This window comes from Ooceraea biroi, chromosome 3, assembly GCF_003672135.1.
Source record: "Ooceraea biroi isolate clonal line C1 chromosome 3, Obir_v5.4, whole genome shotgun sequence".
Taxonomy (NCBI): domain Eukaryota; kingdom Metazoa; phylum Arthropoda; class Insecta; order Hymenoptera; family Formicidae; genus Ooceraea; species Ooceraea biroi.
In genome coordinates this window covers 17,518,638-17,537,470 of record NC_039508.1, presented here as the reverse complement: position 1 = coordinate 17,537,470, position 18,833 = coordinate 17,518,638, and the positions used below count along the sequence as shown (strand labels likewise).

General features: G+C 38.5%; 2 protein-coding genes across 5 annotated transcripts in view; one reads left to right on the top strand and one right to left on the bottom strand.

Moving 5' to 3' along the window:
• The window catches only part of LOC105284399, a 47,622-nt gene that overhangs the window by 6,267 nt on the left and 22,522 nt on the right, over window positions 1-18,833 (top strand). For 2 of the 3 annotated variants that reach the window (XM_011347861.3, XM_011347860.3), the window contains exon 3: window positions 600-3,913. The exons of the other annotated variant lie outside the window; for it this stretch is intronic. In XM_011347861.3, the coding sequence (XP_011346163.1) occupies window positions 600-789 (190 nt within the window). In that variant the 3' untranslated portion in view covers window positions 790-3,913. Of the gene's footprint in view, window positions 1-599; window positions 3,914-18,833 lie in introns of those variants that run through there. 3 annotated transcript variants of the gene reach the window in all.
• LOC105284398 (single-minded homolog 1) overlaps window positions 8,623-18,833 on the bottom strand; it is a 44,906-nt gene continuing 34,695 nt past the window's right edge. For both annotated transcript variants that reach the window (XM_011347859.3, XM_011347858.2), the window contains exons 6-9: window positions 16,579-16,790; window positions 15,429-15,535; window positions 11,754-12,242; window positions 8,623-11,520 (exon numbers count right to left, since the gene is read on the bottom strand). In XM_011347859.3, coding sequence (XP_011346161.1) covers window positions 10,772-11,520; window positions 11,754-12,242; window positions 15,429-15,535; window positions 16,579-16,790 — 1,557 coding nt within the window. In that variant the 3' untranslated portion in view covers window positions 8,623-10,771. The remainder of the gene's footprint in view (window positions 11,521-11,753; window positions 12,243-15,428; window positions 15,536-16,578; window positions 16,791-18,833) is intronic.

Here is an 18,833-nt window from a genome sequence, read left to right as displayed (position 1 = left end):
GTATCTTTATTGCTCACGATCGCAATTATTTAGCTTATCTCGTCCAAGAACGCAGAACGGTAATGACAATTAAAATTCCTCTTCTTTGATTCGTGAGTAACTTCTGACTGCTTCGTAAAGTCCTGAACGTACAAAGATCGGTTGTTTGCTCGATTGTTTTAGCCAATTCGACTTTACCAATCTATCTGCATAAACAAAAAGATATAGTGACGAAATAACAGAAATGAAAATTATAGTAGCATTTGTTTGCAATGTGGGGAAATTGCATCTTCATCGTTTCCCGTCCACCTTCATTCGTTCCTAAAATTTCCAAAAGTCTCTCCAGATCTTCCTTTCTCATAAAACATGGAGGAATTGCTTGCTTGATCCAGGTTTCGTTCCACAATTCTAAGTATTTGTACCTGGTCCCAAGTACTTGTAGTCATCGTTCCAATGTTTTCCACAATCGTAATAATGTCTAAAAGATAATTCCCATCCTATAAAATTCTTAGTTTTGCGTTTGATTCGAATTTAAGCAGTTAATCGACAGTCATGTGTACACGTTCCTCTCATTTCCGGCAAAAGTAAAAGTCCGAGGTTGAAAATAAAAACTGATTTAGGTCGAACCAACTGAATACGCAGACGAATATGATGGCGGACTTTTGTTACACCAACCCCACGATTGTGCCAGGGGAATTACTCTCTCGGCGTGGCTTCTCCATGTACAGCGGGGCAGACAATTTCGACGAGGAGTTCGGCAAGAACAAGAATCACTATGGGACTTATCACGAGGCTCGATCAAAATTCTGACGCATCTAAACTGGGACGATCAACCTCACGCCACAATCAATCGAGTCAGTTTAATCGATAGTTTGATCGGTCGGCACTGATTGATTCCAACTATCGATCAAATCAAACGGAGATTAAGTAATCGAAGGCATTAGCTCTTAAGTTAGTCATCTCCTAATTATTATTAGTATTATTGTTTACTCCTTAATGTATAGTACTCCGTTGCATAACTAGCTGCAAAACACGTACACAATTAAGCGCGCAATTATTAATTGTCGATTCTTAATTCTTCATTGACTTCATGTAAATATCAGATGTCTATTATATTAAGGTAAGATTTAATATCGAATACATGTCACATGAAGAATTCTCACGTGCCGAAAATTTTCATAGTATTTTGCTGCGACGTAAGGTTTACGTCTACAATATTATAGCTAGACATATAGTAATTAATTTTTCTCATTTTGCAAGCAAAAGTAAACGTAATTGATTTTTAATTCATTTATTTTTGCTTGTCCGCAACAGCTTTGAATATTTAATATTTTTGAACTGTCGTAAAAATATAATAGAAAAATAATAATTTTGGATCGTGAGAAATAATTTCGATGTGAATGAGAGATCATTTGTTATTGCACATCTTTAATAATACGTGTTACGTAATTTCGAGTACTGTCTGCTTTATCGGCCACTCGAGTGGCCGACAAAGCCGGAGGTTTATCAGAGAATGTCTAGATGTCTCGTAGATGTGTGTTTTACGTCGCAGGGAAAATTACTTTTCTGCTCCAAGCAGCTTGACGCACTTCTCTATACAAGGAAAACAAATGTATGAGACGTACAATTATTCTCGTGCATTTATCGATACGTTATACTAATAATACTTTTTTTAATTAGATGTAAAGGAGATAATGCGCCAGACTTTGTGAAATGTACTAGTCGATTTAGTGTTTGATTAATCAATAACACGCGTTACATTTTGATCCTCGAATATCTATGTACACACAAAGATCATGATGTAATTAATGTGCAGTACCAAAGATAATTGATTAACAAATATGTTATATGTACTGAAAAATAATTAATTATTTGCGTGATAAGGTTGCTACTGTACGAGTTAAATTAATTGTTAAATCGTAAATAAGAAGAGTTTAAAAGAGCTCTAGGCATTATAAAGAGATTTTTTATTTGAATTATTACTCACCTACATAATATTATGACAGAATCTTTATAAATCTTTTAAGTGATATATAAATAACGATTAATATTAATATATACTTAAATGATAAAATAACTGATTATTTTCCAGTACATACGTCGAGCATATTATTCTTATATATCACGTATTGTCCATTAGTGTTATTAATTTAATTACAATATTTTTCTTGCCATGAGCAAGTTTCACCTCATTATTTAAGATGGAGACAACCTTGATTCTACCCTGAATTAATCGCCATGAGAAAATAGATCGTTATAGGTTGGTATGTTGTAGTATTCCGGCAAAGCCCCATCACGAAAACCATTCGTCCTGAATCCCCGTAAATCCCGAATCAATTTCACCGTGCGCGCGTTATTAATTCGTACATTATAATCGACGTAAACGATTCTTACTTCCGCGCAACAGGTGTTTCGATTCAAGACCAAATGTATGAACAAACGTATGAAACGTATTTTGCGCCATACAAAGTTCTCAAAAAACTATCTTTCCCCGAAAACAATGATACTTCAACGTAGATACCGAGTGCCGACACCTTATCCCGTACAGAACGAGCATGCTTGTGGTCCCGCAGCTTGGCCATGGTGGAAGTGGTGGTACTTAGTCGTCGCTTCCGGTAGCGGAAGTAGCGGAGTCGCCGGTGACCGGCGGCGCCGGTAGTGTGCAGGCAATGGCGCGAGGATAGGCCGTAATTGGCATAAAATCATCGAGCAAACACATCGGACAAGACAGCCCGGGGATTGTGGGCGGCGTTGCGTGCCGTCGTCCTGGTTACCACCGGGGGTGACTCCACTAAAACGGTCCCTTCGCCCCCGATTGCGCGCAGGTCCGTCGCCGATACGTACGTCTATATATACGTGCCTGGTGCGCGTATGTATGTGTGTGTGTGACTCGTATGTACATGCCGGTCACGCCGACGTGCAAAGGGCCGCCCTTGCCTTTCCTCAGCTACACTTTCAGGGCGCAGATTTAGCGCTACCAGGTCTCAAGGATCACCTCCAACCAGCACGATCTTCGCCACGCGCGCTAATCCGTCTCGATGGAATTATCGCTCCCGCGTGCAACTTTTGCGTATTATTCGCGCGATGCAGCATCCTCGGGCTGGTTTATTCGTTGGTGATAAGCGTGGCTTTTAGCATGGCTTGATAAATGAACTGCGATAGGGATAGGATAAGGAAGATCTGGAAGAAAGAATTCGAAAATTGTTGTTACTAAGCGAGTGAGCCGTAATGGTTCTTCCGGTATTCATCAGGGGATGATGCGAACGTTTAGAACCATGTGTTCCTATATAACGTGCTCTTACATTTATTTTATGTGCACCTGTAAATATTGTATTGGAATGAACGATGCCAAACTCTGCATTAAGAATTAAAACTTCAAAACAATTAATAAAAAAAAGTTTTGCGCTACCGGAAGGTTCGTGCAGGTTTTCAGACGCAAAACTTTGTATTCTTGATGCAGAATTTTGCGTTTGAATTTTAAGGGGATCGACTTTCCGTTCTAATATAATATATCTCTGATATTCCGCACGGTAACTTTCGATTATTTCTCCGAGCTACCTCCGAACCAGGTCTGATTTACCGCGGTTTGCGTTACTCCCCCTCGGCTAAATCTCTGTAATCCGCATCTTAATGATGAGCAAATACCACGCCCCGCGATACAAATGTTTCTACAGCACACGCAACCTGTCAAGTGTTTAGTTTAGTTAAATCCCCAGCCACCCCAAATCCGCGTTTATATCCCTAATCGTCAGGAATAATAGTCGTGCGGTATAACCCTCGGTTCAAGCGATGCATATGTTGCTCTATATGGTGCCACGTGTAATCCGCAATGTTATTCTTCATGTAGATATGATCCGAGAAAAAATCAATCTCTCTCGCACACTTCTATGAAATTTTACGATTGATCTTGAAAGATAAAAATACTAGAAACAAATCAATAAATAGAATAAAATACTAAACATTTTTATCGTTATGAACATGCCGCAACATTAACGCAAGAAAACTTGAAAAAAAGATTCATATATTTAAAATTTATATTACGGAGTTTATATTAATTTATATTAATTAATATAAATAAAATTTATATTAAATTATATTAGGGACCACATCAGTAATTTTTATTAATGATTTCTTATTTTCTTCCGACACGGACTCGTGTGCATGATAAAAGTGAAACATAAAAAATAAAATGTTGAGCAGACGACAGAAGAAAGTTTGTGAGGAGAGAAGTAATAACAAAAATAACGCTTTGTGCGATGGTTCTCCACCGATTGCGCGCGGCCTCATTACTTTTCTGACCGGGCTCTTGCACAATACTCGCACGTTTTACAGTAGAGTAAACGCGGAGACGGAGAATAAAAGTTTTTTTAAGTTCCTTTCAGGTCTCATATTTTTACGAGCGACCCGGGCGAGAAGAAACAAAACCACTCGGTGAGGCACTCTGCGATTATCCGCAGTCTACACTGTTCGACCCGGCCTCTATTCACCTCTCTCCTCCGCGCGAACCAACTTTCAGTATATTATTGCTACTTTCGCGCGCTATAAATAATCACCGTCTGCATGTGCAGTCGTCTCGCGCCTCGAATTCTTGAATCTCGGAATTGACACTCAATCCCATTTCCTATTTTAATTGTACTCGGCATTCCTAACTTTTAATCAATTTTACCCTAATTCCTAGCTCAACTATGTATCATTTTTAAAAGAAAATGAATAGAGAAAGCATATCATTATATTTGAAAACAATTTCTGAATAATATTGAAATTTCTACGATATTATGTTATATTAATATATGCAGAAATGACGAAAACATTTCTACGATATTATATTATATTATATTAACATGTAAAATGACGGAAAAAACCATGGGAAAAGTATATCATATTAAATATAAATACGATTTTTTTCTATTATTCTATTGTTCACAATCGTTGATAAACTTGACGTTAATTACCTAATTGATTCGTTTTTGCATTCGTGTCAATGAATGAACTTGGAATGATTTCTTCACGTTCTACTTCTGATAGTTCTCATCGTATCCATGATACATGAAGGCAAACGAACGGAAGAATACACCGCTGACGGGTTTAATGAGAACGTTGGAAGCAGGACGAGTCAAGGCGGGGTGCCATTATCGTGTCGTGTGCGGCGACGATGTCGTACTGTTCGAAGCCGCGTGCGGCTCGTTAAATTCTTCGGCCGTTCAATGGGACGCGGCCACGACTCTGTGAAATTGTGCGATCACTCGTTACGGAAAGTTCCGATTGTCGAATGCCGCCCGCAGCGCCTACGCCAATACGTGATCATACGTTCCTAGTATCCAGCTCAATCCCAGATCAATTAGAGAACAAAGTCAATCTCCTAAACTGCCATGTCGAGATACTGAAGGCTTTTAAGAGGGTTGTCTTCTAGACAGATTCTATGATAATGTGGTGCATAATGAAGTATTCTGTAATTAAGAATAATCTGAATTAATAGACTCAACAAATGGATGCTGCCTCTGGGCCAAAAAGTAAATTCTTGCCTCACATTTCCAACATTATGACATTAAAAACGGTTGGCAAACTTAGCAGAGAATTGATCTTAAAAAAGGATAATAATTGCAGTCTCTGTATAAATCTTTTTTGTTATATTCATAAAGAGCGAAGTGAGGATACGAATGATATGTTATTATATTATTAATAGACCAAGTCATTTTAGCGAAGTTAATGGCTGTTAGGAATCTTCTTTTTACGCACTTGTGATAACTGCGAGCGAGGGAGAGAATAAGAAAGAAAGAAAGAGGGAAAGATGCTGGATGCTGATTATATAAAAAGGCACGTGGCTCTTCAGAGATGTCGAGGGACCTCATGTCGGCAGGCACACGACCGCCGAAAGCTAACCGAGTCGTTTCGCAAGGCACAATTAATTTATTGTTTGCACCAGTCGAGTGACAATCAGGGTCGCACGGCAGAAAAGCGGGATCGTTGCCTCGTGTGTTTGTCGGGTGATGGACCCCCGGCTGATGCGACGCAGACTCCCTTTGTCGTACTCGTCGCTCTTGATTTCACTCGTCGCTCTTGATCTAATCGTGAGAATCTCGCGAGGCTGAATTACCTGAGGTGTGTTCGTCGTCGCTTGACGCTTTCCCGGTTGGTAGCATTATTCATTCTTTTATTCTATTATTTATTCCCTTGCGTCATGCACGTTTTATGGGAATACAAAGCTTGGCGTGATCTAACGTGGAAGAACTGGATCGCTTTTGGAGTAGTTATTTAATGTTATTGGAAAGTCTCTTAACCCTTTAACTAGGGGTAAAAAGACTATATAAGTCGCTTATTGACGACTGTCGGAGTTAAAGGGTTAAACTGCCATTCAACATCTCATCAATTCTCAGAATAGTTTCTTGACCGCTTTATATGAAATTCTGATAATCGAAATATTTTCTTTTCAGTTGCTTATGCGGAATTAGCTTAAACTGAGAAAACAGATTAGAGTTAAAACAGATTAAAAATGACGAAAGTTGTGAAATTCCTTGGGAAGATGTAATCTTTGGGTTCCGGATTCACACGATGATGTTTATTTATATGGTGACAAGACAACTCCAAGTAATCTGGCTTAGAACAGGTTTTGAAAAGCTCCTGTTGCTACTTGTTAATCTTGACAAACTAAAGTCGAAATATTTCGAGGATTTAACTACCTGCTGGATTTGTAAATCAAAATATTTTTCAGTAGCGGACAATTATTGTAGTGATAGAGTTCGTTGTAAATTGAAAGAAAAACAAATCGTTTCACAAACATTTTCGATATTATTCGCGAATATCGTGAATAATGAAAATCTTACATTTATTTCATCAAAGAAATTTCGATCACGTTGTGTTTAAAGCTTTCATATAATGCTACATGGTATTAAAGCGCATTTATCTTATCAATCTCTATTTATAAAACGATTTTCTATATTGATAAATTGCTTCAGTTATAAAATAATCTTGAAATGTAAAAGCACACAGGAATAAGGCGGCAAACTAAAAAGTACTCTACTTTTTTCAGAGGAAAATATGATATATTTTCTTGTATATAGGTATGCAGTGCGGGGTCTTGTACAATATTTACAAGATTTTTAATCGACGGACACGTTTAGCCGCGATCCTCATATTAGGAAAAATCTATATTCATATAAATCATTGGGCCGGCACAACTGCGTGCGTGTGCGCATACATGCATGCCGATTTTATATAATATGTAACGACAAGTCTCTCTCTATGCATAATAAAATATTTCGCGACAATTAAAAATGTGTACTAGACCTTGTGCACTAAGTAGTTTATATTTACAACGTTTACAACACACATTCGCTCTTTTATCCATATTCGATAAATAAGCGCGAATAAAAATATAATAAGACCTAACCGATAGAAAGAGCGTTTTTCTTTGGTCGATTGGCACAAGCACCGGTCAGTCTTCGCGGATCGACGTAAGTGCTACTATATATATTTTACATTAGTTCCAACAATTTACATATCTATGCTTTATGTCATTTGTATGTACATCGCATTACCTTTAAGAAATGATATCTATCGTATTTACAGCAACGACGCCAATAGCTTCACCGACATATTTTTTAATATTAGAACACTTTGTTTTAAAGATATAAAGAATGCATATAAAGAATGAAGATATGAAAATATCCCATGCCAAAATTTTTGTTCCAAATTGAGTCGTGGGATTTTGTTCGAGCTGCTTTACAGCTCTCTTCATGCCTTCAAGTTTTCAGGTATCACTTTCACGTGTTCTAATATTAATTAATATAGCAGTCGATATATATTTTTTTAATACAAAAATTGAATGAATTCCCAGTTGCAGATCCAGACTCAGATCCAAAACAGATAAAATGGTTCTATAATACTTTCCTATGACTGACAATAACTTTCGCAATGATGACTATTGTGAAGGGCTTTGAATTGACTTATAATATCGCGAATTAATAATTACGTGACATTTCAAGATATGTGATACATGTACGTACATAAGAGCTTGTTTAATCCCTTTATTGGTTTATCAACACGGCAAAAAGGACAGCAAATATATTGTATATGCTGTCTTTTTTTCCGTGAACGCATAGCCTCATCCATGATGCAAGTAGACATAGTGTACTCGTAACTAGAACGAGTTTACGCATAGCAATGCGCTGGCCTTTATTTCCGCCATTATATAACAAAAAAATTTTTATTAATAACAAATAAAAAATAACGCACATATACATATATTTCATTGTTTATTTTCTTCTAGTTTATTTTCTTTTAATAAATTAATTAATAATATAAGTGGTGTGTTTTTCTTGATTTTTCTTCTTTTTTTAATTCTATGCTACCTTTGCAAAGTTGCATTTGATTCTTATTATATTATTTCTTTTCAATATTATTAGTCAAGACCTCCTAATAAATAACGTATTTTTTATCTTTAATCTCATTCCTATAGAACATTCTTATATAAATTTCAGAAATATTTCTGATTTTGATTGCAAAAAACAACGTTATTAAATAACATATAAAAGCAATAAAAATAAACAAAATCATTATAAAATTATAAATAATCTTTATTACATCCGAAACCGAGTTTTATTGGCATAATATGTATATTGAAATAATATTTATTTATAATATTTATTTTATTTGAATTTGAAGAACACACCATGTCTACTTGCATCATGATCTCATCATGAAATTTATAGATGTCATTTATGTTAATTTTCGACGCGATTGTTTGATTAACTCTGCGGTAAGAAGCCATTTCTTATATTGCATTCGTTGAAATTGCATTCTGGATCATAAAAATTCAGATCAGTGATTGTGCATTATAAATGTTGGAATCAATGAAAATTATTCTTGTCAAGCCATTTTCAATTTTCAATTATTTAAACTGTTCACGAAAAAAATTATAATCATTGCATTATTTAAATTATATCTAATTACTCTTATTTCGTGAGCCCTATCACGCAATTGTACGATTGTGAAAATGGAGTATTTCGGGAAACAATGTATATTGAATGTCACGATCTATGAGACACGCGTATTTGTCATCCTTGTATTGGATACAAGCACGCATCACCTGGAAATAAGTGAACTTGCGCATAGCTAACAGGATGTGCGTGTACACGTTTTATTGGATAGAGATTGGTAGTTCAGTCGATGTTCGAAATTTAAAATAATTTCCTTCTTTTTATTTGAAAGAAGAAAAAGGATAGAAAGTGTTCTGAGGAATTTGAAACGTCAACTAGACTGCAGCCAGACTCACGATATGTCTGGATCGCACCTGCGCCGAACAAAATAGCTACGCGTAGATTGGCTCATGTTATCATGTTATCTGAAGAACATGTGTCAGCGGTTGTGCTTCTCTCGATTTGAATTTGAGACGTCGAGGAAGATGTCTCACACAAAAGAAAATGCTACTTTCATCACTGCTACAGTCATCGATGTTGCGATCGATTACAATTTTATTGTGAGATGACAACATGAAAAGAAAAAATTGTAGAATCGTAAGATCGTAGGATTTTACTTCCATCTTGAAGCCCGATGCACAGATAAATGCTTTCTTGCAATTCCTTATTCTATGCCGTAGAATCTACGCGAAGCAGCATCACGTGTCGGTTAATTTGAAGAAGTCACCTAAAATAAAAGAAAAAAACAAAAACAAAAGATACGAGTAGTTATCTAAAAAATTAAAAATAAAGAAAAACACAAAACTAAAACTTACAAGAAAACATATGCAGAGTGTCCTAGAGCTCGTGTGACAACTGTTAAGAGATTCTTGAGAATATTTGGAGACGAAAATCCTAATCCCAAAATGTTGAGGCTACAATAGTTTTTGAATGGGAAGCGCTTAAAGTTGACCAATCGAATCGTCAACATTTTCTTAGAAATTAAATTATTGCTTTGAGAGTTACTATTGCAGTGTCTAGAGAGAGAATGTCATTAATATTAGCAATAATATTGACCGTCTAGGGCCTGCTTTAGAATGAATGAATAGAATATTTTACGCATTCATTATCGACGTATAAATAAAAAGAAGTATCAAAAATTGATATCACATATGATCCAGACTCAGGGCACTTAGAGCCTGTCACTACTGTGCAATGTACCGTGCCTGAGCGCGCGAAAGTTAGACGATTCGATTGGTCAACTTCAAATGCTTTCCATTTAAAAACTATTATAGCTTCAACATTTTGGTATTAGGATTTTTATCTCCAAATATTTTCAAGAATCTCTCATTAACGACTGTCACACGAGCTCTCTGGGACACCCTGTATAACAAAATATAAAATTTGAATGTTTCGTCAATCTCATCTTTAGAATTATCTGATTACTTAAAATTTCTATGTATACCAACATATAAATTATCATTTTTAATTTAATGCGTCGAGTTAAGCGATAATATCGAGGGATGCAAATATTTTAGTCATTTTTAATTCAAACAACAAAATTATCCCAACCAATTTAATCGGTGGGAAGATTACGAATCCTTCAAAGTAGGAACATTTCTGTCTTGCATCTTCCAGAGTCGCTTGTAGGACGCAACGTAAGTAACGTGAGATTCTGATTCACTATAAGATCCGCTATTCACCTGATGTCCAGCATAGTGTTCTCTGTTGCACTCTGTCGTTGCGCAACGTTCCTGCTGCTGCTGCTGCTGCTGATGATGATGATAACGACGATGATGATGACGATGATGATGATGATGATGATGATGATGATGCCCGCACGCGTCATCGTCGCAAGCAGTATCAAAGTGCTACGCGCAGGGCACCTCGAATTGGTGTCAGTGAACAAACTGATGATGCGTTTCGTAGTGCGGCTGATGATGTATCGGCGACGTGCCGTCGCTCACCGTCGGTGCCGTCTGATGCACGTGCAAGTCTTGGGACACAGTGCTTGGACTGTATTGCTGTGAGTCAACAATCACACTAGTGTAGCCGGCTGGTGTAGCTTCCAGATGGTGATGATGCGGGTGCTTCACTGTCCCGTTGCCGTTATGGTGACCCTGCGGATGGGCCGCCTGTTGATAACCCTCGTGGTGCTGCAACGGTGCAGCATTGTAACCCTCGTTGTTGTTGAAAGCGCAGTTCGGGTACATGATGACACTGCCTGCCTCATTCAGCGTCGCCGCCGACGTCGAATCTGCAGTGATGTGATGGTGATGCGACAAGTGGTAACCTGTTGGCAGCAGGTTTATAGAATTTGTTAGGTGCGCATCCAGACCGTCAGTGCTGCCACCAGAACTTGATGACGTCGAGTAGGGTCGTTTCTGTTGGCTTTGGGGACTGTGTTGCTGCTGCTGTTGTTGCTGCCGCTGCTGTTGCTGCTGCTGCTGCTGCTGCTGCTGCTGTTGGTCGAGACTTGCCAGGGAAGTCACATGATGCAGCAGGTGCTGCGGATGCTGTCGCTTCTGTTGATTATGCTGCGGACTGTGTTGCTGGATGGTCGTCAGAGAAGTAGCGTGACGCAGAAGGTGCTGATGGTGCGATTCTTGTTGGTGCTGTAGGGGATTCACGGGATCTTGATGGAGATCTTGAAGGATTACAGAAAATATGATCATCGATTATAATCAAGCATAAACTGTGACTCTTATACATTGTAGACTTTGACTTAAATAGCAGATGACCAAACAAATGCGTAAAATGAGAGTGCCCCGACATAGAATTTTTTTATTTGTGATGTAACACTTCCAGTGGAACGTAGCTTACTCATTTAGCGCGTCCGCGAGCAGATTAGTTTCTAGATGTGAACTGATTATGACTTACCTCCATATTGATAGAACAAGTCCGCGTTGTAATAAGCACTGTCTTCGTGGGTCGCACCATTGACACTGTGCGGCGCATATGGTGATGATGACAGATAGTGATTGTGGTTCGTCGAGCCCGTAGTCATATAATCCGAGTTTGGGTAACCGGAGCTGTCCGCGTAGTCGGTGTCGGGCGGCTCCTTGGTTCTGCTGCGGTAGACAGGAGGACTCGGACTGTGATTATCTAGATCGTTCACGGCGATCGTGGGTGTTGAGACGGGGGCGCTCGGCGGGTTCCCGGGGCTTGAGCAAGATGACTTCTGCTCGCAACTCATAATCAGACCTGTGTTCTCAGTGGCCGTCAGCACGTAGTTCACGGAGACGATACAATGCGGCCGCGAACTTCTCGAATTATGCACGATCGTTGCGTATGACTGCATCCAGACCCAACCACCACTCTTTGACAGGAACCTGTAGTACTTCGTAGTTACTTGGTTCTTCAATAACACTGTCAACACAAGGCAAGGATAAACATGAAATTGTTAGCGAAGCTTATATGTATAAAGTCATCGCCGATATTATAGATATTTATACTAGAAAGAATTATAATAAATTATAGTAATATAATAAATTATTATAATAAATTATTATAGCAGAAGAATATCCTTCTTTGTCATAATTATTTTAGACATATTGGAGATAAAAAAATCCATTTCTATAGTACATACTTTTTCCTATAAATATTTTAGAGTATAAGTCAGTAACTGCTATGCATACTTGCATTTCCTTTGTGTAAACTATTGGGTCGTCCGGAAAATTCGTGCCGATTTTGAAGGAAAATTCAAAGGCAACATTTTTTTATGTCGATAAATATTTATTGACTTATGTATGCACCGTTTTGTTTCACAACCTTTGTCCATCTTTCACGCAACTGGAAGATTCCATTCTCCCAGAACTTCTTAGGTTTCTCGGCGAAAAACTCCTCAAGGTGGTTTTTTATGTCGATCAAAGAGTTGAAGTTCTTGCCGCTAAGAGAATTTTGCAAAGACCTAAATAAGTGAAAGTCTGAAGGTGCAATGTCTGGTGAATACGGTGGGTGAGGTAGCACATCCCAGCCAAACTCCAACAATTTTTGTCGGGTAGTCAAAGAAACATGAGGTCTGGCATTGTCCTGATGGAACACGACGCCCTTCCTATTAGCTAATTCTGGACATTTTTCCTGAATCGCTGTCTTTAATTCGTCCAGTTGCGAGCAGTACTTATCTGCATTTATCGTTTGGTTGTGTGGTAGGAGCTCATAATATAGGATTCCTTTCCAATCCCACCAAACACAGAGCATGACTTTTTTTGGATGAAGGCCGGCTTTCGGAGTGGTTAATGCTGGTTCATTTCGCTTACCCCAGGATCTTTTTCGTTCTACATTGTTGTAAATGATCCATTTTTCGTCACCCGTCACTAATTGCTTCAAAAATGGTACGTTTTCGTTGCGCTTGTACAGCGAGTCGCAGATGGAAATGCGATCCATTATATTTTTTCGGCCAAATTATGCGGAACCCATACATCATAGCGACTTACGTAACCAAGCTTCACTACATGATCGTGGACAGTTGTTTTCGATATTTTCAGTATCTCTGCTAATTCACGTGTCGTGTAGCGCGGGTTATTCTCGATCAGTGTCTTGATTTGGTCATCATCAGTAGTAGAGGGTCTGCCCGAGCGTTCTTGGTCTTTAAGATTAAAATCACCAGCTCTAAACTTAGCGAACCACTTACGTACGGTTCTTTCAGCTAAAGCGCCTTCTCCGTAAACAGAACATATCGAATTTGTTGCTTGTGAGGCATTTTTGCCTTTCCGGTAATAGAAAAGCATCAAGTGTCTAAAATGTTCTTTGTTTTCTTCCATCTTCAAAAGAGTACAAAACTGACACGAATCAATTTATCTGAAACAACTTTTTTCCTAAAGATGCGTTGAAATGTCACCTTTAAGCATATGTATATAAATCGTATGTTTTCAGTAACATTGATATATTCAGACATGTTCCAACGCCATCTATTAAAAATCGGCACGAACTTTCCGGACGACCCAATACATTGAATTTTATTTTAACTAAATTAAATTAAATTAAACTAAGTGCAAATTGCATGAGAAAATGGCAAACTCGCGGAGAGAAAATGCGTTCTCTTTATCATTGAATATTTATCTCCAGCAATGATACGGGAATTAAAAGTAAGTGAAAGAAAAGCTCCAAGACTTAATAATATCCGAGGGGAGGATCGCATCTTTCGTGCCATTTGTATGCGAGATCGCAAGAAAAATCCTGCCGACGCTCACCCATGCCGGCATCGAATCACGGAAGGAAAAAGAATCGAGTGAAACGACATTCGAGCGATCGCGCAATCCGCGGGCGCAGACATTAGCGGCATTATGTCAGGCTCCCTTCGAGTCGCGCTCGTGAAACTGCGAGTCTGTTCAAACAGTGATAGCAGTAACAGCCTCCTACCTCGCTCTCACCTCTCGCTAAACCTCCCTCGCTTCTCCGCTCTCCCTTTTACGCTTTCTCCCTCTCTCTCTGTCTCATATTCTCATATATAGACGCATACACGTGCGCCCGGCAGCCTCCTCTTTCCGTCGACGCGCTGTGGCAGCATTGTTCAATCAATAATGTACACCCCTAGGTGTACCCCACGTGTGCACATACTTAGAATAAGCGCGCGCGCGATGACCCAGGGAGAGAAAGAGAGAGAGCGGAAAAGTGGAAAATACGGGCAGTGTTATCGCGAGGAACGCGAGGAAAGATCAAAGGATATTTTGTAAGGGCCGGTGTGAGAGCGTCGCCGAGTTAAGCAGCGTCAGCTGCTTTTGGTCCACGAAGAGTCCGTTCTCTTCGAGTACCGTGTCGACATCGAAAGGAACCCCGACCGGACCGCCGGTCGACGGTGAAAATATCGGGGAAAATATTTTCGTACGTTTGTTTCGCGGTTATTGTTATCCTTTTGGATTTTTTGAATCACACGAATGATTCACATAAAAAGTACGAAAGTAGACGGGTGGACTGTTTGATCGGGGAAAATATGGACGTTGAAAATATAATATATTCGCGGAAAATAAAGATATTGTGTATGGCTAGTAATCGCGCAAGAATAAAAGTCAGAAAAAGCCCTTTTATTCCTGTAACACGTGTCAGAGAATATTTCCGAAAAAATATTGTCAAGTTAACAACTATTGTACAATCTATTAAGATCATAGAGGAACGAATTAACTTACTTAGAAAAATATAGATAAAATATAGGATATAATATAAATGTAATTAAATTAAATTAGCAACTAAAACACACACACAAGATATGAACGAAAATACGAAACATTCTGAATATGTATTTATTAGATGATTGTAAATAATGATATTAGAAGCTATTGGTACAATTATTTCATATATCCGATAATATTAAAAATTAATTTAACTACATTAACATTATATCCATTTATCCATATTTTTCAAAGTAATTTAATTTAATTTATTTCTCTTTGATCTTAAGAGATAGCAAAGTAATTATCTCATAACTTGACAATTTTTTTTCGGAAATATTCTTTGACATGTATAGAATTTATAAAAATTTATGGAAATAAGAGGGCTTTTTCTGACTTTTTATTCTTGCGCGATTACTAGTCTAATAATATGTAAGGAAATACTTACGAGTTCGATGAGCATGTCGCAGCTGCAGGCTATCACATTCGTGCACGTAGTGATACAGAGTTTTCTCGATGAGATCCGGCGGGTCATATCCTGTTAATTGTGCCACCCTGTAATCATACGCGAAATATAATAATATTTTACTTACTATATATGTTTTTACATTGTAAGCATATATAAAATTAATATAAAAACAATGAAAGAGTTTACAATATTATACTGTAAATTATTCTTATTGTCAGAAAGGAAATGTCGAATTTTTCGGATTACATACTTAATATCGTTACAAATTTCGTGTTTTGTTTCGATTTACGTCAATTCTTTATTTAATGACAAAGATATTTATTCCCTTTCGTGTAAAAACCAACCGTGCAATTATCTTCCATACACAGGATACAATATCCCGCGCGATATCGCGCGGAGCGTTAACACAGCTTTGCCCGAAAAGTTACAGGGGTAGGTCCCCCGGCCAGGGGGAGGGTCGCTTTTCGAATCGGGCTTGTTTTCGTCGGGATTTACGGTGCGAGCGTCGCGAGTTTGCACAATCCGCGCGAACCGATTCCGATCGACGTACGTATAAAATTTCATCGCGCGCTTCTATCCGCGCTATATTTATACTGCGTCACGTGTTCGTTTCCCAGTGAACGGGCGGGTGTATAACGCGGGCTCGTCGGGCCGGTAGTGGATATTTATTTGCCGGATGGAAAAGAAAAAAGAGAAAAAAACGAGGATATGCGGCAGCGCGGTAACACGAAACTGATTTTAATGGCCGTACCTCTCTCCCGACCGGGGACACGGCGCGGGCCCTCCATCGAAATATTAATGGCGCAATACGACACCCAACCATAATTACATTGAAAATAAATAATCCACTGTGTGTCTCGGTGCTCGAGTCAACGCTGCTCGCTTCCTCGTGCGACACAGAGGGGATTCCCCGATGAAAGAATTTCTGTAGTCTGCAGAAACGGTTTTTCGAAGTTCATAGAAGATATGAATAAAATGTTGGTGCGTAGTATGCTTCTTTCATTTTGACGTTCAGGGAATATAATTCTTTAATTTTATACTGACATTTTATTCTTTTTGATGGATTTCAAATTTTGGTTTATTGCAATCGATTTATGAAAATCAAGCTTAAATCACCAAAGTATCTTACCTCGAATCGAGAAATATGAGTTTCAAGTCAAGCGATGCTCGGAACATGAACATGTTGTTGTCCAATTTGATTTCTGTTATGGAACTCGTCGGCAGCGAATAGCCGACCGCCACTAGGCCGACATTACGAATACAACGGCCAACACCATCCTCGTATTCGGATCCGATGGGCACCTCTATGATGCATTTTAAATAGCCGGAACAGTGTATCACCTGCGACATCAAATTTCTTATAAAACATTATTGTAGGGATGGGCGATATCGGGAAAAACAATCGATTATTGAATAATCGTTTGTCCAGATAACCGATTACACATGATTGATTATTTCTTAAACGAATAAGAACAATAATAACATTGAATAATTGATTAATCGAAATAAAAAACATCGCCGAAAATAATCTATTATCTATCGAAGACCGATGCATCGAGACAACATCGCCCATCCCTACATTATTGTAATATATATTTGTGATGTGTGCTTTATCTCCTCAAGGTTTTTCTTTTTTTTTCTGAGCAAGTGCAACATTTGTGATTTTTTTAAAGCTTCTCATACTAGCTTGATATATTGGACTTCCGCGAAGATAAATTTTCATACAACTTTTTGTACCGTTCTTGAAATTTTACAATCTTTAGACAAATATTATATTATGTAAGATATATTACGCAAGGAGAGATCGACGAAAAATGGATATGCGTGCCCTATACCCCTTGAAAATTTACATAAATTTATTTGTTAATCAATAAAAAGACTTCACACGAATCAGATACAAATTTTAAAATGGATCAAGGATATTCTGAGAAAGGATTCACTTACATGACGAATTTACTGATTGTACAAGGAAGAAGCCATTGGATAAATATTTAGGAAAAATGACATCTCCGTTTTATTACTGCCCTCGCCAGCTACGACTTCAGGCACTTCAGGCATTCAAATGGATTTTCGCGGGGTGTGTAACACGCCGTGGTTGCATCACACTTGCGGTTCGAGATGCACACGTGCGCGATATTGTGTTCCTTGGCCGAACGTAAGTGCAATACTCGAGTGACTCCCTCGCGCGCCGCGGCTGAAATATACGGATACTCGCGCAGAACAACGGCAAATTAACAATTCCTGCTTAATTGAACGGCCACGATGACACGGAAAAAAGCCTCACTGAGCATCACGCTCCCGTCTCGAGTGTCGGCCGAATTTGTGAGGCAAATAAGCCCTTTATTATGCCCGTTGCGTTGCATACACCACCTCGTATGCAATTCCAGTGCATCGGCGCGCGCGATGGCGCGTGAAGGGCTTGAAGGGAGTTAAAAAAAAAGAAAAAAAGAATATAATTTGACACGAGGGCGTGCGATCACCCCCCGACCTCAACCTGTAAGCGAACTCGTTCCCGCTGAACAAAAGCGCTGGACAAAAACAAAATACTTTTGACAATCGAAGACTCTTAAAATAAATCGATAAACCCTTTCGCTACGGCAGTGCTGGTCGAATTGCGATTATAGAGTACGGCAATATATAATATTATAGATTGCTAGTGATATGTATTTTAGCAATTAGAATTACATTTTTTATTCTTATTTAACTGTCTTAATTCATTGTATAATATTAAAGATATAACTTTCCAAGTGTAGGTAAATTTTATTGACGATGACAATAGGGCCAAAAAATTTCCAGGACAAACACCTGACATGGTGTTTGTGATTTTTAATACAAGACAAATAAGTTGGCGGGTTGTCGTGCTACTGGCAATTTTTGAAAAACACCGTTTGCCACACACCCGATATAAATACGAGAGTGACAAACAAGGCGACAGAGACAAGAGACACCGGCGCGTGAGAAAAGCAAGTAGGAAATCAGCGTGATAACGGTCTGTGATCCCGACGCGTAAAAATTGTGTAAAGGATCGAAGTATGTGTTACGTTAAAAGTGATCATTCTTGCCAGTATTGACATATTTCCTATCTGACCATCCTAATAAAATTATTCATCCATCCGATATATTCATTTCCAAGTTTTACCCTACACAAGCATGAAAATAAAATGGAGTTTACGCAAATAGAATATTTATTTAAACTTCTATTTTGTCTAGGTTGTTTTATGACTAGGGAATGAAATGATTAAATAAAGCAAGATCGCTTTCGAAACTAACTCAGCACTTTTCTGGCGATTTATTGGATAACTTAAAGCATGCACCACCTTCCGTCACTCAAATCTCACGCAATCGTTAATACGGAGCGTTTCAGCCCGCGCGTTGACAAAAGAG